At 35.2% G+C, this 26,683-nt stretch overlaps 1 protein-coding gene across 8 annotated transcripts in view; it reads right to left on the reverse strand.

The window, feature by feature from the left end:
- Window positions 1–384: 384 nt before the first annotated feature.
- Window positions 385–26,683, reverse strand: part of PCDH17 (protocadherin 17) — a 90,441-nt gene continuing 64,142 nt past the window's right edge. For 5 of the 8 annotated variants that reach the window (XM_039716773.1, XM_039716774.1, XM_039716776.1 and 2 more), the window contains 2 exons: window positions 13,248–13,322; window positions 385–5,339 (listed from right to left, as the gene is read on the reverse strand). In XM_039716773.1, coding sequence (XP_039572707.1) covers window positions 4,657–5,339; window positions 13,248–13,322 — 758 coding nt within the window. In that variant the 3' untranslated portion in view covers window positions 385–4,656. Of the gene's footprint in view, window positions 5,340–13,247; window positions 13,340–26,683 lie in introns of all 8 variants that reach the window. The other 3 variants (XM_039716779.1, XM_039716778.1, XM_039716777.1) reach the window with 3 other exon arrangements.

The following is a 26,683-nucleotide window of genomic DNA, read 5'->3' on the forward strand; positions in this document are numbered from 1 at the left end:
AAAATTCTGGTTTTCAGGCTTTACACTATTTGGTATGTCATTGCTACAGTCACACAGAAGCAGACAGAGAGAGCCACACATTCTGAGGGATTGATCATAATGCTCAAATACATCAAAACCCAACCAAACAAAAGAGGTTAATGAAAGTGTTAAATTATAACAACAAACTCAAAAAAACCAGCCATAGGACTTAGCAATATTTTCCAAGCAATTTGTCACATTGTTTACAGCATCATGAATAAAATTATTCACACTCTTAAGAAAGACACAATTAAAAAACTTAGAAAGCAAAAACTAATTCCTTGCATTCTTCAAGTTGTCCTGCACTTGTATACTCAAGCAGTGTTTTGATCTTTCCTGCTAGGCTGACAGTCTTTAAGAACTTACCCCATTTATAATGTTTCTGGTGAACTCACACCAGTATACTAAACCCAAATATCCTTTATTCAGCTCCATGTTTCTATGAGCAAATAACAGCCTGTAGGGATTCAATGCATCAGCTGCTTAAAAGATAAACCTACCCAGCTTGATGAAAACTCTTCTCCACTTTCCTGTTGAGAGAAAACAGTTACACATTTCTAATAAATGAAGCAGGAACTGTCATTTTTTTGGCAAACTGATAACTAGCTGTAACAGCCGCATTGCCACAAGTTGCTTTTCCAAAGTAATTACCATCAGGCTCCCTGTGGTATGCAGTGTTTAACACATTTCTTCTGTGTTAATGAATGCAAAAGCAGGCAACACCACTATTAGTAATCGCTTTTTATTCGTAGTCCTCATTTTCCAGATAGGTCACATTAAACACAGCCATTAAACAATAGCGGTTGAGAAAATCCATACAATGTATGCTGCTTTTGTTTGGTTTTTTTGTGTCATTCACCAGTCATTGGTGCAACTTTGAGCCATATGGGGAGACAGGGGCTGATAAATGAGAATGCCAACCTGTATCACAATTGGGCCAGAGAAGTCAAAACCTTAATCAGATTTCATTCAATTACACTTCAAGTCAACAAATCTTGATAGCCAAAACTCCCATTTAAATTAATGCAATAATAACTGCTGCCTGATGTCAAAAGAAAGCAATTAAACAATAATGAGTGGGTGTATGTTATGCTAGACTTCAGACTCCTCCTTGACCTCAGCAATTCCCCTTCCATTTGACAGAAAGCAACATCAAAGTTTGTTTGAATGGTGTATCTTGCTCCACTATGAACAAAGTTTGACTTCTAGGGGTAACTTGGATTGGGAAACCTCTATTCTTAAGTAGCAAATCACAGTTCAGGAGAATCTGTTTCCTGATAAATATGCCAATTAAAGAAAAAAAGGGAAAAAAGAAAGGTCTCATTTTGAGTTCTGATTTGATTGGCCAATTGTATAAGGAATTCCCAATTGCTGGCTTTTTTTTTAATTAAAAAAGATACAGAATACCTTATTTGCTATTCACAGTGTACAGTACAAATTTATTAGTTGCTTTACTTGCCTCCCTTAACTCCAGCTTTCCTTTTATACTCTTTTGACAGATATTTCCTTCCAGTCTTATAAAGCATGTGTGTAAAAAATGAGAGAAATAACTCATAAACTTTATCTTTCATTGCTCCCTCTTTCTCCAAAGATGATGGTAGAGATACCATGGAGAAAAAAACACTTTAAAATCTTTTGTGTGCAGTACGTCCTTCATGCACAATCATGTTAATTTTGACTGAACCAGCAAAACTCACATTGCATAAGCTCTGCTGGTTTACTGGTTCATGATATATCCATTCTAAATTGTAAAATAAATTTTTTAACCTGTGATAATTTCGTACTGTGAAGCAGTATGCCAGAGTTCTACAAAACAAGGCAGTTGAAAGGCAAATTAAATAAAAGCAAGATTTCCTAAACTCTTCTATAGAGCTGTGAGTCATGAATTCTGAATTACCTCAGAGTGGTAAATAAATAATCACTACTAAATACAGATAATGTGTTAAACAGCTAAAGCTAGTAAATCACTAGTGACAGAGAGCCTTAAGGTAAATTCCTCTTACATTGGCACAGCCCTTTCTCAGAATGTTGTGGTTTTATGTCTTCAGAAACATACAATGAATTGTACAGTTGGTTACTCAGTGTTAAAATCATTTATAAAATACACAAATCTCCATCACTTGACTGCATTTACATATTGGCGTAGATTTTGCTGAATAATGGATCTCACTGGCAGAGCTAAAGACTTGGTGCACAGACACTGAAGTGATGGGCACCACAGAAATACGTAGAAAAGACTGATCAAACAATAAAAATCCTCTCCACTATGGAATTTCAAGCTATCAAGCTATCAAGCAAAACCAATCTTGGGTCTCCTGGCCAAAAAAAAATAATAAAACAAAACAAAATTATATAACACAGACAACACCACGTTTTAGATACATAAATTGTCCAAAACATGGAGAGTAGCTTGATAAAACATGTACAAGATCCTTCCTTTTTGCATGTAATTGTAGACATTTTTTAACAGGAGCTAAAAGAAAACTGTCAAAATTGATGTCTCCCAAAGACAATTCATTGTAGGACTGACTAACTAAAATCACCATTTAAATGCAATCCCAAAACCAAAATAGGCTGTTGGGTCAACTTTTGTTTTTAAATTGATAAAAAAAAACTATGGCTTGTGGTATTTCAGATTGCCAACCCTTTTTATAAATGTTTTTATAGATTAAATTTAAGAAACCAAATTCACAGTTTTTAAACAATGTGCCATAGTGGTATTTCCAGCAGAGTATCTAAAGTATATAAGGGACAAATCCTGAGCTAAACATTTTATTCTTCTGCTAGTTCTTCTATTGTGGAAGTTCGTTTGTTGTTTTCCAAGTTTCACTTGAAAGTAACTTTGAACTTTCCAAATGCAATAAAAACATTCTTAGGAAACAATAATAAAAAATAGAAACTATATCCCAAGCTATTCTAAGTTATTCTGCAAATATTATTCAGATCAAGTGAAAACCTGACTAAAAACACCCCCCAAAATAAGCAGTATTTATCTAGAACTGTAGTAAGCTATTGCACATACTAAAGAATCAGATAAATTACTGCTCATGCCAGATTGACACTGGCATAATTTTCAGCTCTATAAACTTAATATCAAAACTTTTAAAATGGTGGCATCTCTGAAGAATTCAATCAAATATCCTGCATTGAATAGGCTGGCTGCATGTGTTAGGGAAAAAAAACAAAACCCAAGGAGGTTCCAGATGTTGGTTCGAGTGTAATTTTTGTTATTAAACATGGGTTTGCAATAGAAGCTTCTACAAGGACTTGCACATAACCATGACTGATGGATGTACTTGTAGGCTGTTCAGTTAGCTCCATCAGCTCACTCAAACATATTTTGAACAGATTATGTACTGCAGTACTTCGTAGACCATACATTAAACAAGAGACTTTGCTCTGAGGCGCTGCTTCCCATATTCCGTGGGGAAAAGGAAGCAGGAAAAAACAAAACTCATAGAGTTCGACAGCTACTGAGGCAACACTTGCCATTTACAATATAAGCCCAAATATTTTTGCAACACAACTATATATTAATTTAATAAAATACACAATATAGCTCTTATACACTCAACAATTTGGCTCATATGCACTGAATCTGCAATAAATCAATAAAAATATGTCATTTGATGTAAACACACTGAATCTTCTTACATTTGCACATTTAAATGACCATGTGATTTTTGTGGATGTCTGACATTTTCACTTTCCTGAGCTATTTTAGTGTCCACAAATGAATAAAAAAGTGTTAATAATGTTAATTCCTTTTCTGCATTACCATTAAGGTAACTATTTTCTTCCCAAACTTTATTTCACTTTCTTTTATTTTATTTTTTTTTAACTTATCACTAACTATTTATAGCTTTGTTGGACACTAAAATGCTAAATAGATATTAATTTTTTTTTTTCATTTCATCAAGTGAATTAGTTTATGTGTGTGCAGGACAAGATGGACTATATAATTTTACATTTAACCTTAATATGATATGTAGTGTTTCATTAATGATGAGGATATGTTTTCTTGAATAATGATCTGGAATGGTTCTTTTTGTTTTATTGTTCTTTTTTTTTTTTTTTCATATTTCATATTTGTGGCAGATAACTTTGTACATAAATGTTTACCACAAATGAATGTTAATGTTTGGTGTCGCTTGGACTACTACAAGAACTCTTTATAGGACTTTCAGTAGAAGCCTGTGGTGGCTGCTGGAAATTCACCACAGATCAGCATTATTCAACCCTGTTTTTCTTGGGGTTTATACGTAAACAGTAAAGTCAGCATCAGCTATTGAGGACAGTCTTAAAGTATCAGACGTATTTCCATTCCATCTTTCTCACACCTTCCTATGAGATTGTCAAAATGGCACTGTCTTTCCTTCTTTCATTTTGTTCTTGGTGTATTTGACTCTGTCCTAATGAAAGTTTGGTCAAAATGAAACCAGTGTTATCTGTCAAAAAGAAAGAGCAGTGAAAAGAACATACTTGTGGGCACTTCAGATGTTCACTAAAAGCCTTAAAGCAGCATTGGTCTTCCTTCATTCCTGTAATTCTGTAACGACCAGGGAATTTCTTTATTTATTTACTTTCAATCAGCAGAAGAGGAATGCAACTGCCAGCCTGTCCTTATTTTCCCCCTCACTTTCTGATGGCCACAGGGTCGCTTCCCCGACAGTCCTGCAAGAGCTTGTCTATTTCTCTCACAACTTCCTCGGCATCCACCGACTCCCTGCCTAGATCCCGGGCTGAACGGTCTAACTGCTCCAGAACAGAGTCCATCTCACTGGAGTCTCGGCTCACTCGGGAGTGCACGTCTGCAAAGGCCCTAGCCATCTGATCTGATGCAATGAAGGAAGCGTCCTTTGACTGTTTACTGGGCGATAGATACTGACTGTCAGTTGACAAGTACTGGCTGCTTGGTTCAGCAAAGGCTCCTGATTTCACTTCACAACCATCCAGTGGTCCTTTTGTTGAGGTGCAAGGCTCAATGCATGTCTTGGTTGGGCTGCTCGATGCTGAGGGAACCTCCTGAAGCAGAGGACTCAGGGCACGTTTGGCTTTTAAGTAAGGTTTAACATTGGCAATGAGAATAGTGTGCTCTCTCTTGTCTTTCCCAAATGTACAAAAAGTCTTTTTCCCAGTGGGATTCACAGTTTCGTATGTCTCAGTCTCAACGTTGGCTTCAACTGTGGGTACAAAGAGATTTGTGCGATAATCTGCATTCTCAGCCTGACTGGCTGCAGGGAACTGTGGCATCCAACACCTGTCAGAATGACCAAGCACTCTGCATTCATCTGTGCAGTTAACACATTCTTCTTGTTCTGCAAAACAAAGGAGAAAGAGAGAAAAACCTCTAATTATAAGCGGATTTATTTAGGCTAATGAATAGGCGAGGATCATCACGTGATGGGTTTACTTGACATCTGGTTTCTTAATTATGGAGAAAAAGAAGAAGCTATAATTAAAATATTTCAGAAGGTTTGCATAAACCTGTTAGTTGAGACAATAGATTTATTTAACTCTGTTCTCCACATATTAAAGCATTCACACAACCCAATGGAAGTATAAAGGGGTCATTAGAGACTCATTCTCAGTGGAATTGAGCTTCATCTGTAAACTAATCTGCTGCAGAAATCTTTTAGGCTTTAGTCTGTAAAACTCATACTAGAAAAGAGTGAACAGTACTTAGGGAACTCAAAAGGAATTATAAGGATTAATTTTTCAAATCAAATAACTGAGCAGTGACTGCCTTTCTGGAAATACAAACACTTCATAAAAATCAGCAAGCTGTTTTTTCTTTTTTTGTCACCTCCATTTAATTTGTAATTGTTATGCTGTGTGACAGTCACAAAATAAAAAGGTTTTCTTGAAAAGCCTACTTTTCCTGCTGAGAACAGAGAACTAGAATCTTCCATCAGTATGCATTAAATATAAGCTTGTCAAAAAGCGCATATTGCAATTTTATTAGACATGAGTATGGATCATGTAATCAGTTTTTCCCTTTTTTGTTTTGGTGCAACTAAGTGAAAATGGATTTGCTCAATACATACAATTTGGAAGAATGACAAATGGTGACACACTGTTTGAACTGATGATATTTTCAGATAGGATTTCTATATCCTTATTTCTTTCAAAGAATACAGTTAAATGAGATTCACTTACTACACTTTTAGAACATAAGTTTTGGTACTTCCTAGTCTACAATTCAAAGAAAACATTCTGTTTTAAAAACCTCATCTTGTGTGTAATTTGCATTAAATATGTTACATTTGGGCCAATATTTACCATCTTATAATTGTACTTATAGCTCTAACCAACCATCAGGAATAAGAAAAACAACAAATAGTATAAATCCTTTTATCATCTCTAGGTTTCAGTTAACCATACATTGATCTTAATATTTTTTCTTTCACAAAATGGGCATATGGGTTCAATACTAATTTCTTTGAGGAATTTAGTATTTAAAAAGTGCATGGAATTCCAGTTAGACCAAAACTGTTAGCATACCTTTAAATACAAGGATGTAACACACATACAGACATGCAGAACAAGTCTTCAGAAAAGCAGAACAAACATGTTGACCCAAAGATGGGAAGAATTTAAGCAAACATCCTAAATTAGAAAATAAATTCCTAGTAATCTTATATCACCATCTGATTAATGAATGATTGCACTGCAGAGACATGACAAAAGAAACATCAAAGATGATCTATGGGAATCAGAGTATAAAATGTTTTTCACATTTCTAAAAAGATATGAATAAATAGGACTTAAACTAAAATTGCTTTGTGTCACAGTAATGTTAAACTGTGATAATTTGCTCAGAACTGATAACTGTTAGTGATACAGTAGTATGAAAAAGTCTCATTCTGTATATAAGCTCCCATCCTTGAAGGCTTTAAAATCCAGGTCTGGTGTAAACCCTGAAAAAATACTAAAAGCAAGTGAGAATTAGGTACAGGGACAACAGAACAAAGTGATTGTTGAGGAAAAGGATGTAACATAGGGGCCTTAAGCATGAAATTCATAGAGGTGAGTCAGCCTCAGCTGTGTATCAGCTGTGTATCATGGAACAGATCTTCCTGGAAGATGTATGAAAACATATGGAAGATGGGGAGGTGATTAGACACAAACAAGGCTTCACTGAGGACAAATTGTCTGGTGGCTTTCTAGGATGGAGTGAATGCATCAGTGGACACAGCAAAGCCTTTTGTAAGACCTTTGATATGGTCAAATATTGACATGGCCACAATATTCTTGGTGCTAAACTGGAGATTGATAGATTTGATGATGGATTGTCAGATCAATAAGATAGTGGCTGGATGGTTACATGCAAACAGCTGCAATCAATGGCTCAATGTCCAAGTGGAAAGCATAATGAGAGATGTTCCTCCAGGGTCCACACTGGGGCCAACATTATTTATTATCTGCATTTATGAGATAGAAAATGGAACTGAGTACACCCTAGAGTCACAACAAGCCGAGTGGTGCATCTGCTTTGCTGGAGGGAAGGGATTCCATCAGAGGCTTGAGAGGTGGGGGCCATGTGAACATCATAAAGTTCAACAAGTCCAAGTGCAAGGTTCTGCACCTGAGTTGAAGTCAGTATCAATAAAGGATGGGGGAAGAACAGATTGAGAGTAGACCTGTTGAGAAGGATTGGTCCTCTGGTGGATGAAAAGCTGGACATGAGCCAGACAGCTTGTGCTCACAACCCAGACAGCCAATTGTGTCCTGGGCTGTATAAACTAAAAGAAATCAGATTTAGATTGTACATGAGGTGGAAGCTCTTTCATATGAGAGTAGGGAGGCACTGGAACAGATTTTCTAGGCAAATTGTGGATGTCCCATCACCTGGAGGTTTCAAAGTCAAGTTGGACAGGACCTTGAGCAAGTTGATCTAGTGAGGCATTTCTGTCTGTGGTAGATGTTTCAAGGTCCTTTCTGACACAAATCGTTCAATGATTCTGTGATCTCCAAAGAAAACTAATCCACATGCTGGTTTTAGTATCCAATAAAAAACAAAATTATCATGATGAAAAGCAGGAGTAAAATAACCCCAACATTAGGACTGTAACAAAGAGACAGAACTGAAAAGATTTTGAGGAAGAAATTTAAGTTTGTGGTGTTTGATTTTATTTCACTTGAATGAGATGGCATTGGTATGCACAACCACAGAGACAACATATGTGTGGCAATTGCTTAATGAAATGGGAGCCAAACGAATGAAGGACATAGCTATACACCTCATTCCACCCATTAGTTCACCTCCACTAAAGTTCTCTGTATCTAGTTTTCTGGAGCTTTTACAGCATCAAACAGCTGCTGCTTTAAAACAGCCAAGGGAAACTGCTACTCCCACACTCTCTCTCTCTAAAAAAAACCCCAAAAAATCCAAAGAAACCAAACTACCTCCTCCGGCTCCAAAAAAACCCCAAAACAAACCCTCACTCAGAAACATACAACTCTGCAAAACAAATCAAATCTATGTATTTTTAAAAACATCTTCATCTTCTGGATCCTTCAGAGTAGACTTGTGACAAGTTCAGCCTCTAACCTTAAAAGTGGACTTACAGAATTAGAAGAAATAGGTGCTCTCTTCAGGATTTTCCCTAACAATATCTAAAGTTATTTTTTCTCTCATATGGAATTCACGACAATTCTGAGTAAATGCCTTCTGTTACTTTTAAAAGTTTACCTAAACAACTTATCAGCTTTCCAACTAAGTTTTATGTTGTAAGCTTAACTATCCTTTGTATGGATATTTGTAAACAATTTTCGTTACTTTATAACAAAAGACGAAAAGAAAGCCCTGCTGCACATTAGCTACCATAAAATGCTCAGAATTGCACAATCAATGGACCAGGACTTTTCTCTGCTCCTTTCTTTTCAATTACTTTATTAAAGCAAGATCACACTTTGCTCTTTCCTTTCTCACAAAAAATAACCCAAACATTACAGTATATTTCATTATACCACAAAAAAAGCCATCTGTAGCAGAATTCTTTCTGTCTTTGAGGTAGCAGTTCTATGTCATATTATCTTAAACTAAATATATATTCATATATATATATATATACATATATCTATGTAATCCTCTGCTCTGTACATTGACAGCACACACACACATATATGCCTATATATATCTATATGAAATATAGAACTAGGAAATTCCATTTTCACACTGACTCTTTTTCTAAAACTCAACTGAACTATATTTCTTTTAAAAAATAAATATTCCCTGAACTAAGATTGAAACAAACAAGCTCAGATGAAAGGTAAAGTTCAGAGAAGTTCTCAGTCACTGGAAATAAGTACTGCAAACTTAGTCAGTAGGTATTCTGTTCTGTGCCAAAAACTATGCTTTGAGACTTTCAACACTCATTAGGTTAATTTATTATAACCAAGTTATGTTTGAAGATTTATATTAGCTCTCACACACATGCTTACATATACATTGGTATGAGGAGGGGCCTTTCACAGTGTTTAGATTTATTCAGTACTGCCAACAAAAATACAAAATTTGCTGCCAATCTCTAACTAAAAGATATATATGTAATAGCATATATATGTTATGTATATAACGCATGCTCTATTGTCTTTCCCCTTCTCATTTCTGGTATTTGTTAAAGCAATTTTTATACTTGCATTCTTACTCACTGTATTGACTAACTTTCCATTTCTGCTCTCTGGACATGGTAGCAGTGACTGAATTAAATATGAAGCCAGAAAAAACAACAAAAATACGTGGAATGACCTTGATTTGAAACCCACCTGCATTGCATGAGCTTTGTTCCTCTAGCCTTGAAAATCTCTGCCTTTGCATTTCATTCTTTTATGTCACATCATAGGGAATGGATTTTGAGTATTGATTATCATACATTATAAGCTGCATGTCTCACCATTAGCCTGTAATTTTGACTACTACAGCTACTGCACAGTAAAGAAAATCAAACAGGGATTTTTGTATTAGTAGCAGAAACTACAAACACAAAGTTAACTATCACCACCAAGGGCCAAATTAGGGCATATGAGAAAATAGAATAAATTTAAAGGTAAAGACATACATATATATATATATACATATATATAGATGTAAAGTAGGTTTTATGCTGTGCTATGCACCATCAGTCTTTATCTCTGTGCTTGTCTCCCTCCCGTTGAAAATAAACCCTTAACAGTGCATGTGTGTACAATAAACAGAAGCAGTCTAGAGGTTTTCCTAACTCTCTGGGGCTTTAAGGGTAAACAGTCAGAAGTGCTTTATGCACTTAGGGGAGAACATACACTAAAATAGAACTGCTAAATTATCAGCTGTAGAAAGAAAAGGAAACAAGATATCTGTAAACAACTGACGCCTAGATAGGAAACGTATTCTGCATGGAAACTCAGAGATGGTGTAGGATGAAAGTTATATTGGCAACACATAAAATGTAATGCAAGGTATGTATTTTGGCACAGCAGAAGATATATCTTATATATTTCATTCTATTACCAGATGAGTTATAGTCAATATCTGCCTTCTATACCAAGCAAAGAGGAAAATATTCTTTTATTGTGGTATCTACAATTTCCTACACTTTCTTTATAAACATTGAGCAAAATTAATTACGGGCACTGATTTTACCCTAAATATATTGCACCATGAAGTTAATTAATTAATACTTTAGACAGTTGGCTCCTTTCAATGGCTAAAACAGATATCTTATTTTGACTCTCTAGTTATATGAAAATTGCATAACAATAAAAAAGAAGAAGCTCAAGAATTTATTTTTTTTTAAGCAATTCAGTGGAAAAATCAAATCAGTAAATACAATATTTTCTGCAATTTAACTGGTCCCTATTTATTTCAATTATACATACATACAACACAAAAAACCAAATTTAAGGTAAATATCAGCATGCAAATAATTCCAATGAATATTTTATGTACTATATTTATAGGATGAAGAACATTATAGTCTGTATTGAATACTCCATACAATTTAGTACTAAATGTCAAGATTCCCATATATGGTAAATCATACTATAAATATATGTATATACACATATATATATGCTTTTATATATATTTATATAAATTAATGAATCTATGTATATTTGAAGTGTGATTACCCCTATAAACAAGTCTGGATATATAAATAGGCATAATTTAGACCTACAGCTAGATCTGTGCCATCCTATTCCTCATAAGACCTGTAAACTATTTTATCAAATTTTATTTGGAGTTAAACAAGGCAGACAGAGTAAGATCATTATAATTTATAAGATTTTAACTGATTGTCATTTAAGTGAATTCTTTCCTAAGAACTTGCTCATAAAATATTTTAAAATGTAGCTTTTTATTGCCATTTCTTCATGGATGAAGATTAAATAAGAATATGGTTAGCTGACAACACTAAATAACACTAAATATTTTTAAATAACAGTAGCTTTTGTTATTTTTAATTGTCCTAGGAAAACTGTCTTTCAGATATCCTTTTTTCTCTTTCAGTGGGGGATGTCTAGTTTTTGCTATTGCATAAACACCTTATTCTAACTGACTATTTTTTAAATTCCTTTCTATGAATGTGGAAACTAAAAATAAACCTTAATTGTCAGGGATGCTTCATAGGTTGATTCCCTTGACTGGAATGACTATCAACTAACAGGTCCAAATAAAAAATAAACCAGAGGACCCATTTCAAAATATATGCTGCCTTCTTTTTGAAAGCATGCAGTTTTACAATACCTTCACTCTTTAAATGCTATATTCTTCATTGCTTTACAGAGAATAGTAAAGCACATAAAGATGTGTGATGACCCTTTTTTCACATGACAAAGATCTGTCTATGAATGCATACACAGAGTTCACACTGACTTGTGTAGGAGATCACCCTTGATGTTGTGAATTTTCGTTCATTACTGGAAGTATTTCCATTTAGAATTTACTCAATTATGAAACAAAGTGTAAAATTCCCTGCAGTTTTTATTTCCCTGGTCTAACCACAAACACAGTATTCTTTACTCTGAGGGCGGTGAGGCACTGGAACAGGTTGTCCCATTCCTGGAAGTGTCCAAGGCCAGGCTGGGTGGGATTTTGAGCAACCTGGCTTAGTGGATGGTGTCCCTGCCTATGACAGGGCAGTTGGAACTAGCTGATCTTTAAGATCCTTTACAACTCAAACCATTCTATGATTTTATTAAAAAAAACTCCACCAACACCAGTACATGTTTTAGACTAGCAAAATAATGCTATGCTTCATATTTTTAATACCTTAAATAGATATGAAAGATCTGTATTTTCTGTACATATGTGTAAGCAGATGGACAATAAATGCCACATAATATCTAACAGAGGATGTAATTAACTCCACTTTTCAGAACTTCAGTAATTCCTAAAATATGACCAGACAACCTCACAGAACTACATTAAATGGTGGCTTACTTTTTTTTTTTTTTTTTTTTTTTTTTTTTTTTTAATTGAGACAGGCATTTGCCTTTACTAAAGAACTGGAAAGGCTATAAGTAGATATTTATTACAGGAGACAAATAATGTGTGCTTTGGCATGTCCTAAACACTGGGTCTATATGACATTTCTATTGAGAACAATCAGCTAAAGCACTACCTCTGTGGTTGGATTTCTGTTTAATTACAATTGATTTTGACATAAATGAGCAGAGATAAACAAATACTTCTATACTTCTCTTGCTGGTATTAAACAGAGCTGTCTCCTATCTGAGTATTTATATTGGCTTGTCTGTTTAAAGGCTCCTCTCAGTCAGGCAAAGCAATTATGTAGCTCAGATTAGCAAAATAACTGGCAGTAAAATGAGAGTGGACTGCCACATTTGTAAACCTCTTGGATCTCATGTTTTTCTCCTGATATTATAAATACAAGTTTCTGAGGTCTATAATCCTTACACAGTTTCCCACAGGTGGGGTAGGGTTTTTATTTAGTTGACTGTTTGTTTGTTTTCTAGATACAGGGTAAAGACATTATATATTTTATATTGTTATGACATAAAACACTTCAAAAGCCATTAAAGCATGATGACCTATGGATTTAATTCTAATTCACATTTGTCCCAGACAATAAATATTGGAGGAATTTTTCAGGATTACAGGGAGCACTATGAAAAATTAAAACATTTCTTACAGAAGTATGCTTTAATTAAATCATTACAATTTAATGATAATCACATATTTTTATTAAAAAGAATATAAGAGAAAAAAATATTTGTGTTACCTGAAAATTTTCCATCCTCACAGCGGGCTGGTCCACAGATCCCAACAATGGGTCTTTGGCCTCTGCCTTGCTGTTCTGGAGGCAAATCAGACCTGTGAGTCACAGACAGGGATAGGCTCTGCTTCCAAAATACACAACAATATAAAAAATTCTGCAGCAGAACAACAACTTTTACTTGTGACCCAGACATAGCTCACAGCCCTTGAAACTTTTCACTAGTTTTCTCAATGGTACAAACACACAATTCTATAGTTGGCAGTAAGCTGAAAACATCTAACTAGTAAAAATATGTCTCATTTTTTCCTAATAGAGGAGAAACAAGAAAATGGACACCGAGTCTTTATTTCCACTGTTTGTCCATGAGTTGACTGGCCCTCACTCTAATTTGCAGTGAAAAGACCATACAACAGTCACAAAACAGTCATTTTGGTCTCTTCCCCATCCCACATAGGAAAGCCTTCCTAGGCCAGGGCTGCAGGTGGAAAATGTACAAAGGCTAGCTGTGCCAGCCCTCCACTTAGCTGAGAAGCTACTGGGAAATTTTAGCAACATGACACATTGATAATTTCCAACTGTACGTCTTTGTTGTAGAGCCCCAAGCTGTTTCCTGAGAAAGGAGGAAAACTAAACTGCAGTAATTAACAGAACAGGACAGCCTCGTGGATCTTTTGGAAAGCACATTTTTAATATCGCACATTTTCACTCTTGATCAAGGCAGAGCCAAAGATATTACAGTGGGATTGTTTCAGCACTAGCATCTACAAAAGCAATGATTCTTAAATCTGAAACGTAACTGAATTTGTGTAATCATTTGCACAATTTGTATGATATTCACATTCTTTTTACTAACTTTATTGTAAGCCAGTCATAATTATAGTATCAATGATTTCCATATCTAATTTGCAGCACTTAGTAAATGCTGCATATTGTAGTGTGGCAATGCTTATAATCTAGTCATTAACCAGGACCATTGTGAGCCTGCCTATACAAATATTAACAGATTGTATAGTTAGAGACAAAAGGTAACAAGTGATTATGACAAACAAAAGCAATGAATGGGAAGAAAAGACAACATTAATGAAAATATAATCATGCTGTTGACATTTCCTAAAAATACGAATAAAAAAGCTCCATAATTTAAAGGAACTATCTCCATCTGTCAGACCATCAAGCCACCAGCGATGAGCTATATGTTACACCACTGAACTTTCCTTACCAGCTGCCAATTATCTCAGCATACAAATCTTTAATTAGAAGGTACCAAGCTTTTTGCTTTGCAAGCTTGCCTCGAATTGGGATATGACAACTTGTTTACAGATATTGACTGAGGAGGGTGCCACTGAGGAGAGAGACATGACAGGTTTCTGAAGAAATCTCTATGTTCTTTTGATGGCTCTGTTTATATCCTGACTGTAGGTAGACTCTGTTTAATGGAAGTCTGTCAGCCTCTGTGTAGGAGCCTGTTGTAGGAAACAAAATCAATGCAGCAACACTCTTCAAATGTTACCTGTTTTCCTTTGCAAAGTCTCATAAAAATAATTACAAAGTCTGCATGGTTTTACTGAACCATTCAAAATCCGAATGGCCACTTTGGTGAAAGAGAGTATTTTTCCTCCACATTCCTGCCAGTATGCCTGGATTTACATTCAAAATCTCTTTTAACAGCCATAATGAGACCACGTGGGTTTTATACTGACAGATGGAAAACCCTACAGGGTATCATACTCTGCTTCAAGGGTTGATGTCGTAAGCAGGTCATATACTTTGGACTTCATGGAAGGTTTACAATGCATCTGACAGAATAGGAGGAAGAGCACTTTTCATGATGCTGCTCTCAGAAAAAACTTTAGGTTGTCTAGACACCTTAAGGAGCTCTCACTTGGACATAGGGATGCAGAAATATCTTATAAAGGAAAGGAACTTTTAGGAGTTTCATGTAGCGTCCTCCCCATGCTAAGTAACGAATTCATTATCATATGATGGGAGCATCCCTTAGACTATTATTTAGAAGATTTCTGGTGTGTTGTTACCACTTTCCAAAGAGATTTGAAGAATGGGATTACCCTTGTGTCACTTTATGAAGAACCCAAAATCTCTTAGCAATTTAAGTTTCATAATGTTATCCTACTTAACTTTCTGCCTGGATAGTGCTCCAATTAGATCAATCAGAAAGGATAATTAAGCATGTCTTTTTCAAATGTGACTCCCTAAATATAACCAGTTTGGCAAAGAGAATTATACATGTAAACAGATTCAGGACCACATTTTCAGATTCTCCATGAACAGTGGATTAATTTCTGAAAGACACTTACTGAAGATATCTTAAGAATATTCATATCTTCCTTTACCCAGATCCTTCATCAAGAACGCTAAGTTACAGATCACCTTCTTATATTTCAGGGATTGAGGAGATTATAAATATTAACACCACTAATACAGAAGAATCTCTCCTACTAGTTACTTTTATGTGCAGCAGTTCAGCTACTCACCTTTTTACTTGTCATCTTTTCATTTGTTATAGCTTCAATTTCTGAACTGATGTCAGACTACTTTGATGCGACAAAAGACAGCTTTAAGGAAAATTGTCGATTTGGGGAATTATTTCCAAAGATGTCGTCATTATCTGTTCTTTGTTTTCACTAATATCTTTACTTTTTAAGCCTGGTAACTATTGGAAGCTATTTTTCTGGTGTCTAGCAACCTCTAATCTGAGCCATGTTCTTACAAAAAAGTGTATTCTAGTCTTGGAGATAGACTTAAAAGCTAATTACTGATATCACCAGCAAGTAAGATGCAGTCAGAGTAATTTCTGTTAGCTGTGCCCTCAGCTTACTCATCTGAACACCCTACAAAGGAAATCAGCAGTGAGGCATTAGATAAGTTAAACACTGTTCTGGTAAAGCAAGTAAAAGATGCAGCTGCTAAATTCAAAGCTAGGGAAGGATTCCAAATAAGCCAGTTAACATCAATCTAGTGACATTCTTTAAGACAATCTTTACTCTGTAGAGGTGATGAAGATACTACATCCCTAGAAATGGGGAAAACCTGCTATAAAATGAACCTATTTTAGGTATGGATCATTGTCAATTTTCTCAGGGTATTTAAAGCAATCTTTTAATTTACTGGAACTCATCATTATAATATTTACTTCATTTAGGGTTTCAAGTATGCTTTACAACAGTATTTTAATGGGTCCCCCTCCTCCCAGGCTTATTGTTTTACTGGAGAAAAAAGGCAAGAGACCTGCACGGTTATTATTATCTTGAATTCTGATTATCACAGATAATGGAAAGCAGAGAAATCTGAGCCCCAATATCTACTTCATGATTCTTCAAAAACAGCCTCTGGGTTTCCTAATAAAAATGTAACTGCTTTGTTTTTCTTTAAGAAGAAAAATTTCTTTAATTCCCAAGGAGATAAAAATAAAGCACCATATCTGAACGTAAGGCTCAGCCTGACCTTGAAGAAATTCTGTAAGTAATTAAGGTAAGAAAAATTTTTCTTATGGGAAAAAGAATTAACTTCTTTGTTGTTGTTTTGCTTCCACCTGTTACACAGGTGCCTGTGCTAAGGTGTGGTATGTATACCACTTCTCAGGTACCTAAGAAACAGTCTAGCAGAGCTCTGAACTTATTTGTAAGCCCTCAAGTGACTCTGCAGTTCCAGCTGAAGATGGATACAAGGCAGCTAATTTGCTACCACCAAGGGAAAATGTTATAACATAAAAACATTCCCTCCCTTAGCTTCAAAACTGTCGAGTGCCTAGGGAGCCTGACTATTTGTAGAGCTGATACTATGCATATGCTTCCTCTGTAACTGTTACATGCATACATCTGGCATCTGTCTCTGTGTTAAACAGACTTAATTGTCCCCACTATCGCTATGTAGAAACCCTCTAACCTAGATGGGTAATGTGAAAGAAATAAATGAAAGGGTTGAGATTTTTTTTTTTTTTTGGTGGCATTGTTTTTGCATTATTGGCAAGATTTCCAATGAACTCTGTACTACGGCTATCATAAAAATATTTTGGCTGTGCTTTCTGTGTAACTTTGGGTAGAGCTTATGTTCTTGTCTTAGCATGACATTTGCACTTTGAACAGTCTTTTAATCAAATAGGTTGTTTTAACTGGAACTCTTTTTTTTTTTTATATTTATTCTTCTTTTATTTTTTTCCTGTCTTGGTTGTTTATGACCCCTGTTTTATCCACATCAGACTTCAGAGCTTTTAATCATTTTCTAGACATAGCTGAACTGATTCTGAAGATATGCCTTTTTTTTTTGTTTGTTTGGTTGGATTTTTTTTTAGGTGTTATTGGGGTACTCTACATGCTATTACATTATTCAGATCACTGTTGCCAGCAGAGTCAAGACTTAGGCAAAGCACTTGATTTCAGATTTCAATATATTTTTTTAAGATCAAAGAGCATGGAAAATCTTGTTCTTTGGTTAGACAGACCATGCAGAACAGTAATACTCTGAAAGATGGAGGTAGCTGCATAGAAGTAATACTAAATTGAAGGCCTTTTGAAGTTACTTTAACCTTTGTGTCAATGTTCATCTCAAAATCCCCCAGCAAATTAAAAAATGTTTTTAATTGAGAAAACACACAGAAATTAATTCTTCCTGTAAAATAAGCGGAGGAAATAAAACAAAAGTTGCTGGCTTGACATCTGAAATTAGTCATGATAATAAAGATGAAATATCCTCAAGATGCTTCTTCGACTAAGATTTATTTCTTTGAACAAGACTGTAAAGCATAGGCTTTCCTAATGCAACTGTACCTGCCCAAGTCTAGTTATGACCCAGAGTAAAGCTGTTCCTATAGCTGAGATCTTCTGAAGAGCTTGACTTCCTCCACACATGTGCATTAAATCCTAGGGAATAGGAAGACAGGCCACAGGTTTTTCACCTCTCCTGTTAAAGTTTAATTATCATGCAACAGGGAAGCAAACTAGAGAGAGCTTCCATTTAAACTCCTGTTTAAGGGAGAGTTCTTGTCAGTCAAGGGACTGAATAAAATCTCACAGGATGTAGATTCAGATGCTGTATATTAGTTTCATCAGTGACATAGCAGCAGCTATAAAAGAGAATAATTTCATTCAACAAACAGAGAAAATAATATAATCTAATTTTTGACAATTCAAATTAGGCTAAAATTCTTATGTCATCTCTGGACGCAGTGGAGAGGGATGGATTCAGAGAGCCATTTAGAATGCCACTGAAAGGATCCGGACCTAGAACACTTAATAGGCAGGTCTACTTATCTTCACATGCATAGAGTTGATGTCCTGAAATTGTCATCATCTGTGTTAGGGATATACATCAACTGGTCTGCCTTTTCCTATAAGCTAAGCTTTTTCAGCACTCAGAAAATTGTCTGCTTTAAGTCTAAGGCCCAATAGTTCCTAAAGTAATGTAGGTGGGGTTGAGGTGTGTAACTCAGCAACCTGAGTCCCCTTTCCCACAATGTGCTCCTAATGAACATTGACCAAACATTGGTAAGAAAATAGTCCCTTTGCAAACTAACAGCTATTCCATGCTAAGTGATTCCATGCACATATAAATCCACAGAATATTTGTCAGATGAAGTTTCGTGGTACTTTTCCACTGAGCTATTTTCAGGAAAAAAACAAACAAATTTCCTTCTTCCCTTGTACTGTGATAGAACGCTTATAACAAGATACTGGTTTGTTTTTTTTTTCAGAATTAAGACTTGTGACAAATTGCTGCACTTTGAATGCCTGGAGGAACACATTGGGATCTGATGTTCTTCATTGAGTAAAATTGTAGCTGATCCAGACTCCTCTTGCAGTTGCAGCCCTGACTCCAAGTTCATATAAGGAGCATAGCAGGGAGTGACTTTGCTGATGTATAGATTCTTCCACCATTACAAAAGATATTTGACAGTGTATGAAGTGGCATTTTATTCTAATTCTAGAAATTTAGCAAGAGAAATCCAGATGAGATGAGCAAGCCAGCTTAACATTGCCAATTTAACCAGAACAACTTCCTGTCTCCTGAAGGAATCTGGGGGCAGAGCCAGACCTTCTGTCCAGACATACCTTGCTTTTTGCAGCCCAGGCTCTGCTGGCTCACATATCTAGCTGAATCCTAAACACAGCAGAGTACTGGGCAACTTGCAAATGTATTGATATAGAACAGCATATTTGGAATTCCCACAAGTCGCTGATTCCATTCTCAGAAAACCAATCTAAAAATTTTTATTTTAAAGGCTGAGTGGGACTGAGCTCTTTCATTCATTAAATCTGTTGCTTTCAAAATCAGCCCAAGTATTCCTTCTTTAGATAAATTCTCAGTTAACATTTGGCATGTACTTTTTCATTCAACACGTTAAATTGGTATTTCTCAGAGAGCCAGACTATGATGATAAACAACTGTCAACAACTTAGTTCATAAAATACCAGTTACAGTCCTCTGGAAAACGAATACGCTTACTTAGCAGTTAATTTTTTTCTTTAAACATAATCAAGTGGAAAACCAATTATGGTTATCCTGTAAGTGTATCTGCATTATCAAATGATCTTCTGAAATTTTACCACAGTTATATTAAGGTACTACAGCTTATTGGTCTTCTTGATGTCCAAATAAATTCAATGCCAGCTTGATGTTACAAGCTGTCTTCAACAAGTTCATTTGCAGTTCATTACACCTGCAGTTCAAGAGGTTTTTTGGAGCCTTTACTTGACAGAGAAGTAAGGCTAATATTCACAAGATACACTGGGATAGAATCAGCCAGGGTAGATATTTTCAGGTTTAGACCATGATTTTTTTGGTAGCTAAGGGCTATTTAAAAGAAAATAATTATATTAAGAAAAAGTAGAACTAGTATGGAAAAATAAAGGGCAATTCTTTCTTAGGCTAAACACTCTGAATAAAAAGAAGGTCTTATGTAAGTCTGATTTTCAAGACAAAAAACCAAAGAGAAGAAATAATATATTAAATTTAAATGTTTATGTAAACCATCTTCCCTAAAGTTTCCTATGACTAATTCATTAGAAATTAATTTGTTTGAAATCTTTATTTGAAAAAATCATATCTAAAGTAATATATTTATTTTGCTCACTGTGAAAATCTGTTTTATAAAACAATCAGCAAATGTTGTTCTGGAATGTAATTGCCTATTAGATTTCAAAGAGGTAATCAAAGAGGGGTAAAAATACAGGATAAATAATTTCACACAAAGAGGGATATGTCTATTTCAGTCACTTTGTATTTTCTGACTTTGGAGAGGAAAATACGGCATTTTCTATAAGCTTTCAGTGTCCCAGTTAGCCTGCTCTGACTATGATGACAACATGCATCTTTGATGACATGGATGAATACATCTAAAATTCAAGACCTCCTCCTAGCAAAACAGTAATCCAGTACAGAAAGTCAATGACAACCTGCCTTTTAAGGCCAACTCTTTGTGAGTAGTAAAGCAACATTTTTTTTGTTAGGATTTTTCCCTCTGCTTCACTATCTGATTTCTGCAGGGACATGCATCTATTTACCACACTAAATCCTGTTGCTCATCTTTTGCATGTAACATATTCTTTATTCATTTGCAGGAAGTAGACAAACAGAACTGGCTTTTTTGTCAGCAGTCTCCAAAGACGTAGTCAATGCGGATCTAGCTAATCCCCTCCTACTTATTATTCAGCAATCAGGGTCTGCCAATAGGATTTGGCAATCCCAAAAGACAATGTTTAAAGGGAAGGGTTAAATTCAGCTTGTGTAATGCCATTCTCTGTTCTTGGGATAATTCATCATATTCAAGGAATCTGTTCCATGGAGGGACCAAAGGCTGCCAATTAAAATAAATTAAACTAGATGGACAGCCATTTGAGTGAGTGAGATTTCTGCCATGATCTGAAGCAACTTTATTAATGGTGAGAAGCTATGTTGGTAGAGACAGTTCTTTTAATCTGCTCCAACGGCCCTCATATTCCTTGCAGAAAGTTGCGCTTGGGAGGTCTAGAGTTAAGCTCCCTGAGAAGCAAGGATATTAAGAGAAACCTGCTGGGGTACTTTATTTAACATTAAAGTGAATTTATCAGCTGCTCCCAACTTTTTGAGAGACTAATTGAATTATCAAAGGCTGCAATGGGAAATGTAAAGCCTTCTGAGAACAGATTTGTAATATAGATAAAATCCTTAACTCATGCCATGTGATTTTCTTAAAACATAGAAACAGACCGGGTGCTAAAACACACCTGAATTTTAGATTTTTTTTTCTGTCTAAAGCCTCTCTCTACCCACCAAAATTATGGGAAAAGTCAAGTGTTTGGAACAGGAAAAAAGACAAAATTATTTTAAAACATCTATTTTGTGTCCCCTATCAATGTCTTCAGGTGTGTTAGTTGGTTACTAGGGTAAGGTCTGTCAAATTTGTTGCCCAGCTGTTTACAGCATAAATTTTAATCTTTCCATTTTAAAAGCCTTTCAGAAATAATATACAATATTCCTTATTTTCAGTGAGACCACGTATGACTAAAATCAAAGTTGAATTCATCTTCTGCATGAACTTGGGCATGTAACAGTGATGGAATAGCTGTTATTAGCCTAGAAAATGATTTCAGCTGTTAAAGTTCAACTTTGCTTAAAATTTTGCAAGATAATTATCTGAAAATTTATTTTTATTTTTTAATTATGCCACTTCCATATACATATTGACGTGAAATTGTGGAATAGATCCTGGCAAAAGAGACTAGTGCTTGGGAGTGTGTGAGTCTAAAAAAGTTAAGGACCAAAGGCCACTTATTGTATCCCACTGACATTTTGCAAGAGATCACTTTCATATATTCCCAAGGATGTTGATGGATTTATATCATAAAGCCAAAGCTTTTTCTACAATACCTGTCATACATTTCTCAAAAAATGTATGACAAGTACTTGATTACCCTACTAACAATTATAAAAATATCTATAAAAGTAGAAAAAAAAGCCAAGTTAAAATTGAAACTATGAGTAAAGCTTTCAATACTTGCATGGCAGAACAAAAGATATAAAACTAATTTTGCACCTCTTAGCCTCCTATGCTTCAATCAAGTGCAGTTACAACAACCTGGAGGAAATCACTGCATAAAGACGTGAAAAGAGATGATTCTGAGAAGTGTGAATACAATTCTATATACATAATAAATTCATTTCAAAGTTCAAGGACATTTGTTAAAATGCTTCCCCTTACCAAGCAGCTTTAGAGATATTTGAGAAAAAGCAGGTAAAGAATCACATATAGAGGAGAATTTTATAAGATGCTATAAGGCATCAGAAAGAACACCTACTGTAATCTTATTCAATGATTAAAGTGCATCCTGTCCCATGAATACAACTGGTGATAATTGTGAGTAATTAGTAATTATACCAAGAACCAATAGCTTATCTCTTATGCACAAAGTAAAACAGTCCCAATACAGTCTATTTTGTTTGCATTGTCATTTTTATGTGGACTTTTATTTATTTATCTCCCTTTTATGGAAACCCTTTTATTTATCACCCTCTTGTGGAGACCTCTTAGAGAAGTGCAGAATCTATCATTCAGTAAAGTGGACCTGGGAGCAGATAAGGAGAATATCCCTATTTTTCATTCTAAATAGAAATATTCTGGTTTTATCAGAAGGGAGAGGTACAACAGCTCCCTGAATTCAATTAATGTGTATTCTTTCAATATATGCAAATCAAATGTCTTTCCAGAGTTTCAAGAGCTTCAGAATTAAGTGTGCTTGTCCCAGATTTTTGGAGAGTCATTTCACTGACCATTACAGATTTCACAGAATATTCTGAGTTGAAAGGATCTTTGAGTCCAACTCTTAAGTGATTGGCCTGTACATGGATTGAACCCAAACCTTTGCATTATTAGCACCAGGTTCTGACCAACTTCACAAATCTTAGTGGCCCACATCTTTTGACTTTCCATCTGTCATCAAAGGAAATTAAACTTTTTCAAAATCTTGAATATTTTTTGCAAGGTTGGGTGGGGCTTTGAGCAACCTGGTCCAGTGCAAGGTTTCTCTGTCTATGGCAGGGGTGCTGAAAGTAGATGGATCTTCAAGGTCCCTTCCAGCACAAGGGATGTGATTCCCTGATTCTATGCTCTTTGTCCCATTAGTATACCTATTTGTGACAGTTCTGTCCTCCTTGAGCTGCTCCAAGGGGCTGTTAGTGTCCCTGTGCTGGGTTCTGTTCCCTAGACTGGTTTCTGTTGCACTGTATACAAAGGTAATGTGGTTACAATATCACATAGTGCCATGAGCAGTGGAGCTAATTAGATCTTCTCTTCTGAAAATTTTTGTATTGACTCACATGTCTTGGAAGACACAGTCTGCTTGAAGCTTCCTAAGTAACTGAGGCTTTGTTAATGACCCTCTTCAGTCAAGAGGCTTCAGCATCTAATAATGTGTGACATCAGTTTTCCACCAGCATTGAACACTTATATAGTCCATTACAGCTGTCTATAGCCACAAAATTTGTGGAAACTTACTTTTGAGTCCTGTGTCCTTTGATAGATACTGGTTCAGAAGTTATGGGTAATCAGGGAAATGTGCAGACACAGAATGTAATTTCATGGATTTATTACTAAAAAACCCTGAAAATATATATTTAAAATATCAGGTTATTATTTCTATATGTTGTTGAAAGACTGATTTCCCTACACAGGATTTTTTTTTCTTGAATATCTGGAACAGACTTAGAAGATCATTAATGGTACCATAAGCTACTTATTGGCCAAGTTTTCAAATATGGTTAAGCAAATCAATATAAAATATGTTTAAAGGACTGCTCATGGAGAAGCAGATTATCTTGAATATCCTGAAGAAACCCACTAATTATCAGATTATCCTGAAACAATTCACCAAAATGTCCAGATTGACTCTGACACTGAACTAACTCAGGCACTTCCACTCAATGTGCAGTACTGCTCTGTGCTGTTTACAGGTACACAAATTTAGACCTTGACAAGGAATGTCAGAGGGACACAGCACCAGATTCTGATTCTTGCATGCCTCTGAAGAAGGTGTCCATGAGTGAGATAGCATATGGAGTTCTACTTAGGAGAATCAACATCATGTGCATGCCAATGTAGATATTTACAGTTGATCTAAATTCCTAATTAGGTGTATGAATATGGATGAAATTGGCACTGCAAATATCTAAATATAGATGTAGGTTACTATCTTTTAGCAGAAATTCTTGAAAATACTTGGTTCCCTACCCTAAATACAGTCTTCTGTAACAAGACACTTTGCAAAGAATTTTGTCAGTGATTATGAGCAGAGCTGCCAAAGTGGCTTCCAATTGGTTTCTTTTTGTTTCTGTGTTCGGCAAAGTCCTATTTTGATTAATCACTCTTGCTACAAAAATGTGCTATTTTTTTCATAGCAGTTTTCAAGAAAGCTGTATTGAAATTTCTTGGAAGACATGCTCCAGCTTGTTGTGCCCATCTGTGTTACATCACGTAACAACACACTCACACATGATTAATGAAAACCATACCATCCTACACAAGTCAAGAAAGAACTAATTTAATTCACTTAAAAATTCCTACCCCTTCCATAAGAAAAAAAGGTCTCCTAGTGCTACTTTAAAAAATGAAGCAGAGTAGCTTCTGTACTCACACTTGGAGCAAAGGACAAGAGAAAATTTTCAAGAGATAACAGGACGAAGCCACAAGAGGCCAACATATTTCTATCAGAGTAAAATATAAATATTAGGGGCAAAAAAACCCCCAAATCCTGAAGAAATACTTCTGTTAAGAAGCAATTCCATTCTCCACCGTGAACTATATTATAAACCTGCAGCCAACAATAAATATCACTGTTTGGATACAATTTTAATTAAGTACCATCCAAGATCAATTCACCCAAGGAAGGAAAAATTATTAATATAAATGTTCAGGCCAACAATCTTTAAATCTAGCAAGCTTAAGCATGTCATTTTCTACATGAGTAGAAAAAGAACATTTTAAAATGGAAAATTTGTAATTGGTCAATATAAAGAATTCAAAGCACAAGCAAAAATTTACAAGTATGTACATAATATGTGATGGCTAGCATGAAGTAAAGGGAACGTGGGATATATACCTGCTTTGTCTAAATGCAACATCCTATTAAAAATAAAATAAAATCAAAAAAGAAACTGTGATTATAAAAATCTTATAGACTGCCTAATTTTGAAACATTTTAAACTAAACTTTCAGTTTATCTAAATGGTGCTGGTTAAACTCAGCTGTGTTAGGTATGGCTTTGTTTGATCGTTTTGGATTTTTTTCCCCAACTGATATTAAGCAAAACTAGAAAATAAAATGTTATTTGTCTAATAAGCTCTACACAAGATTGCATTTCAGCACATTTTAACTTGAAGACTGTTTTACTAACATTGGTTCTGTCATAAATATATAGCGAAATTCTATGGCTGTAATCACTTCCATAATCTCTAGTAAAGAAGTAATTCTTCTTGGTCAGAAGAAAAAAAATGTAGTAATTTTAATAGATGTCCAAAAGCGGGCTCTAGCTGAATTTGTTCCGCACATCCAGAGTTTTAGTCAAAAGGAGGTGAGCTGAGATAAAAACAGCAGGACTTTTTGTCCTATGCACGTCTAGAGGATATCCTTTTAGGAATAAATTTGGATATCTGGGGTAATGAACAGGAGAACTATCTTCTGAAAAGTATGTTTGCTTTAATGAAATATAAGCTATTTCCAAATATGTAAAAGAAATATGTTATTAATAACTAATTTTATTTATATTTTATTCACCAGTCTTTTGTTTCTCATCTTGATAATCTGTTTCTTTCTGCCCATATTTCTCTTATTCTCTTCCTTCTGCAAAATGTGTAATGTTCTATCAATGCTATTTAGAGAGCTGGCATATGGTTTTCTGAAGTCACCACAATTTTATTTTTTCATTGAAAATAAAAATCCAAAACTAAAAATAAACCATAGAATTAATCTCCACATCTGAACAAAATCTGAATGGTTACCACCTTTAGTTATTTTAGTTTGAATATTTTAATGACTCCTGGGGGTTTCCCTCATGAAGTACAGATTTAATAAACTCATAATTGTATACTGACTGCAGCTACATGTCACCGAATGAGAGTCAGTCACATTCACTCACAGAAGCAAAAAGCAGTAATACTGTTTCAAGCTTTATGTTTTTGGTCAGGTATAGAATTTCTCTCAGCATGAGCAGGCAGGTTGTAAATGAAAAACTTTCTCATTCTCAGCTGAAATTTGTGTCTTTCAGCAAAGTAGGTAATAACAAGACAAAATATTTCATGCTTTAGCAAAAACTGCCTTTTCAATACATTTAGACTAGGTAGTAATGAGCTTTATTGTTCAGGGTTTAATCTGTTCTTAAAAAACTGGGAAGTCATTCTTCTGCCCTGCTCTCAGGTATTAAGTCCGTATATCTTTTATGTTGACAGTTCAGCTT

Source organism: Passer montanus, unplaced genomic scaffold (genome assembly GCF_014805655.1).
Source record: "Passer montanus isolate IOZ18808 unplaced genomic scaffold, ASM1480565v1 scaffold36, whole genome shotgun sequence".
Taxonomy (NCBI): domain Eukaryota; kingdom Metazoa; phylum Chordata; class Aves; order Passeriformes; family Passeridae; genus Passer; species Passer montanus.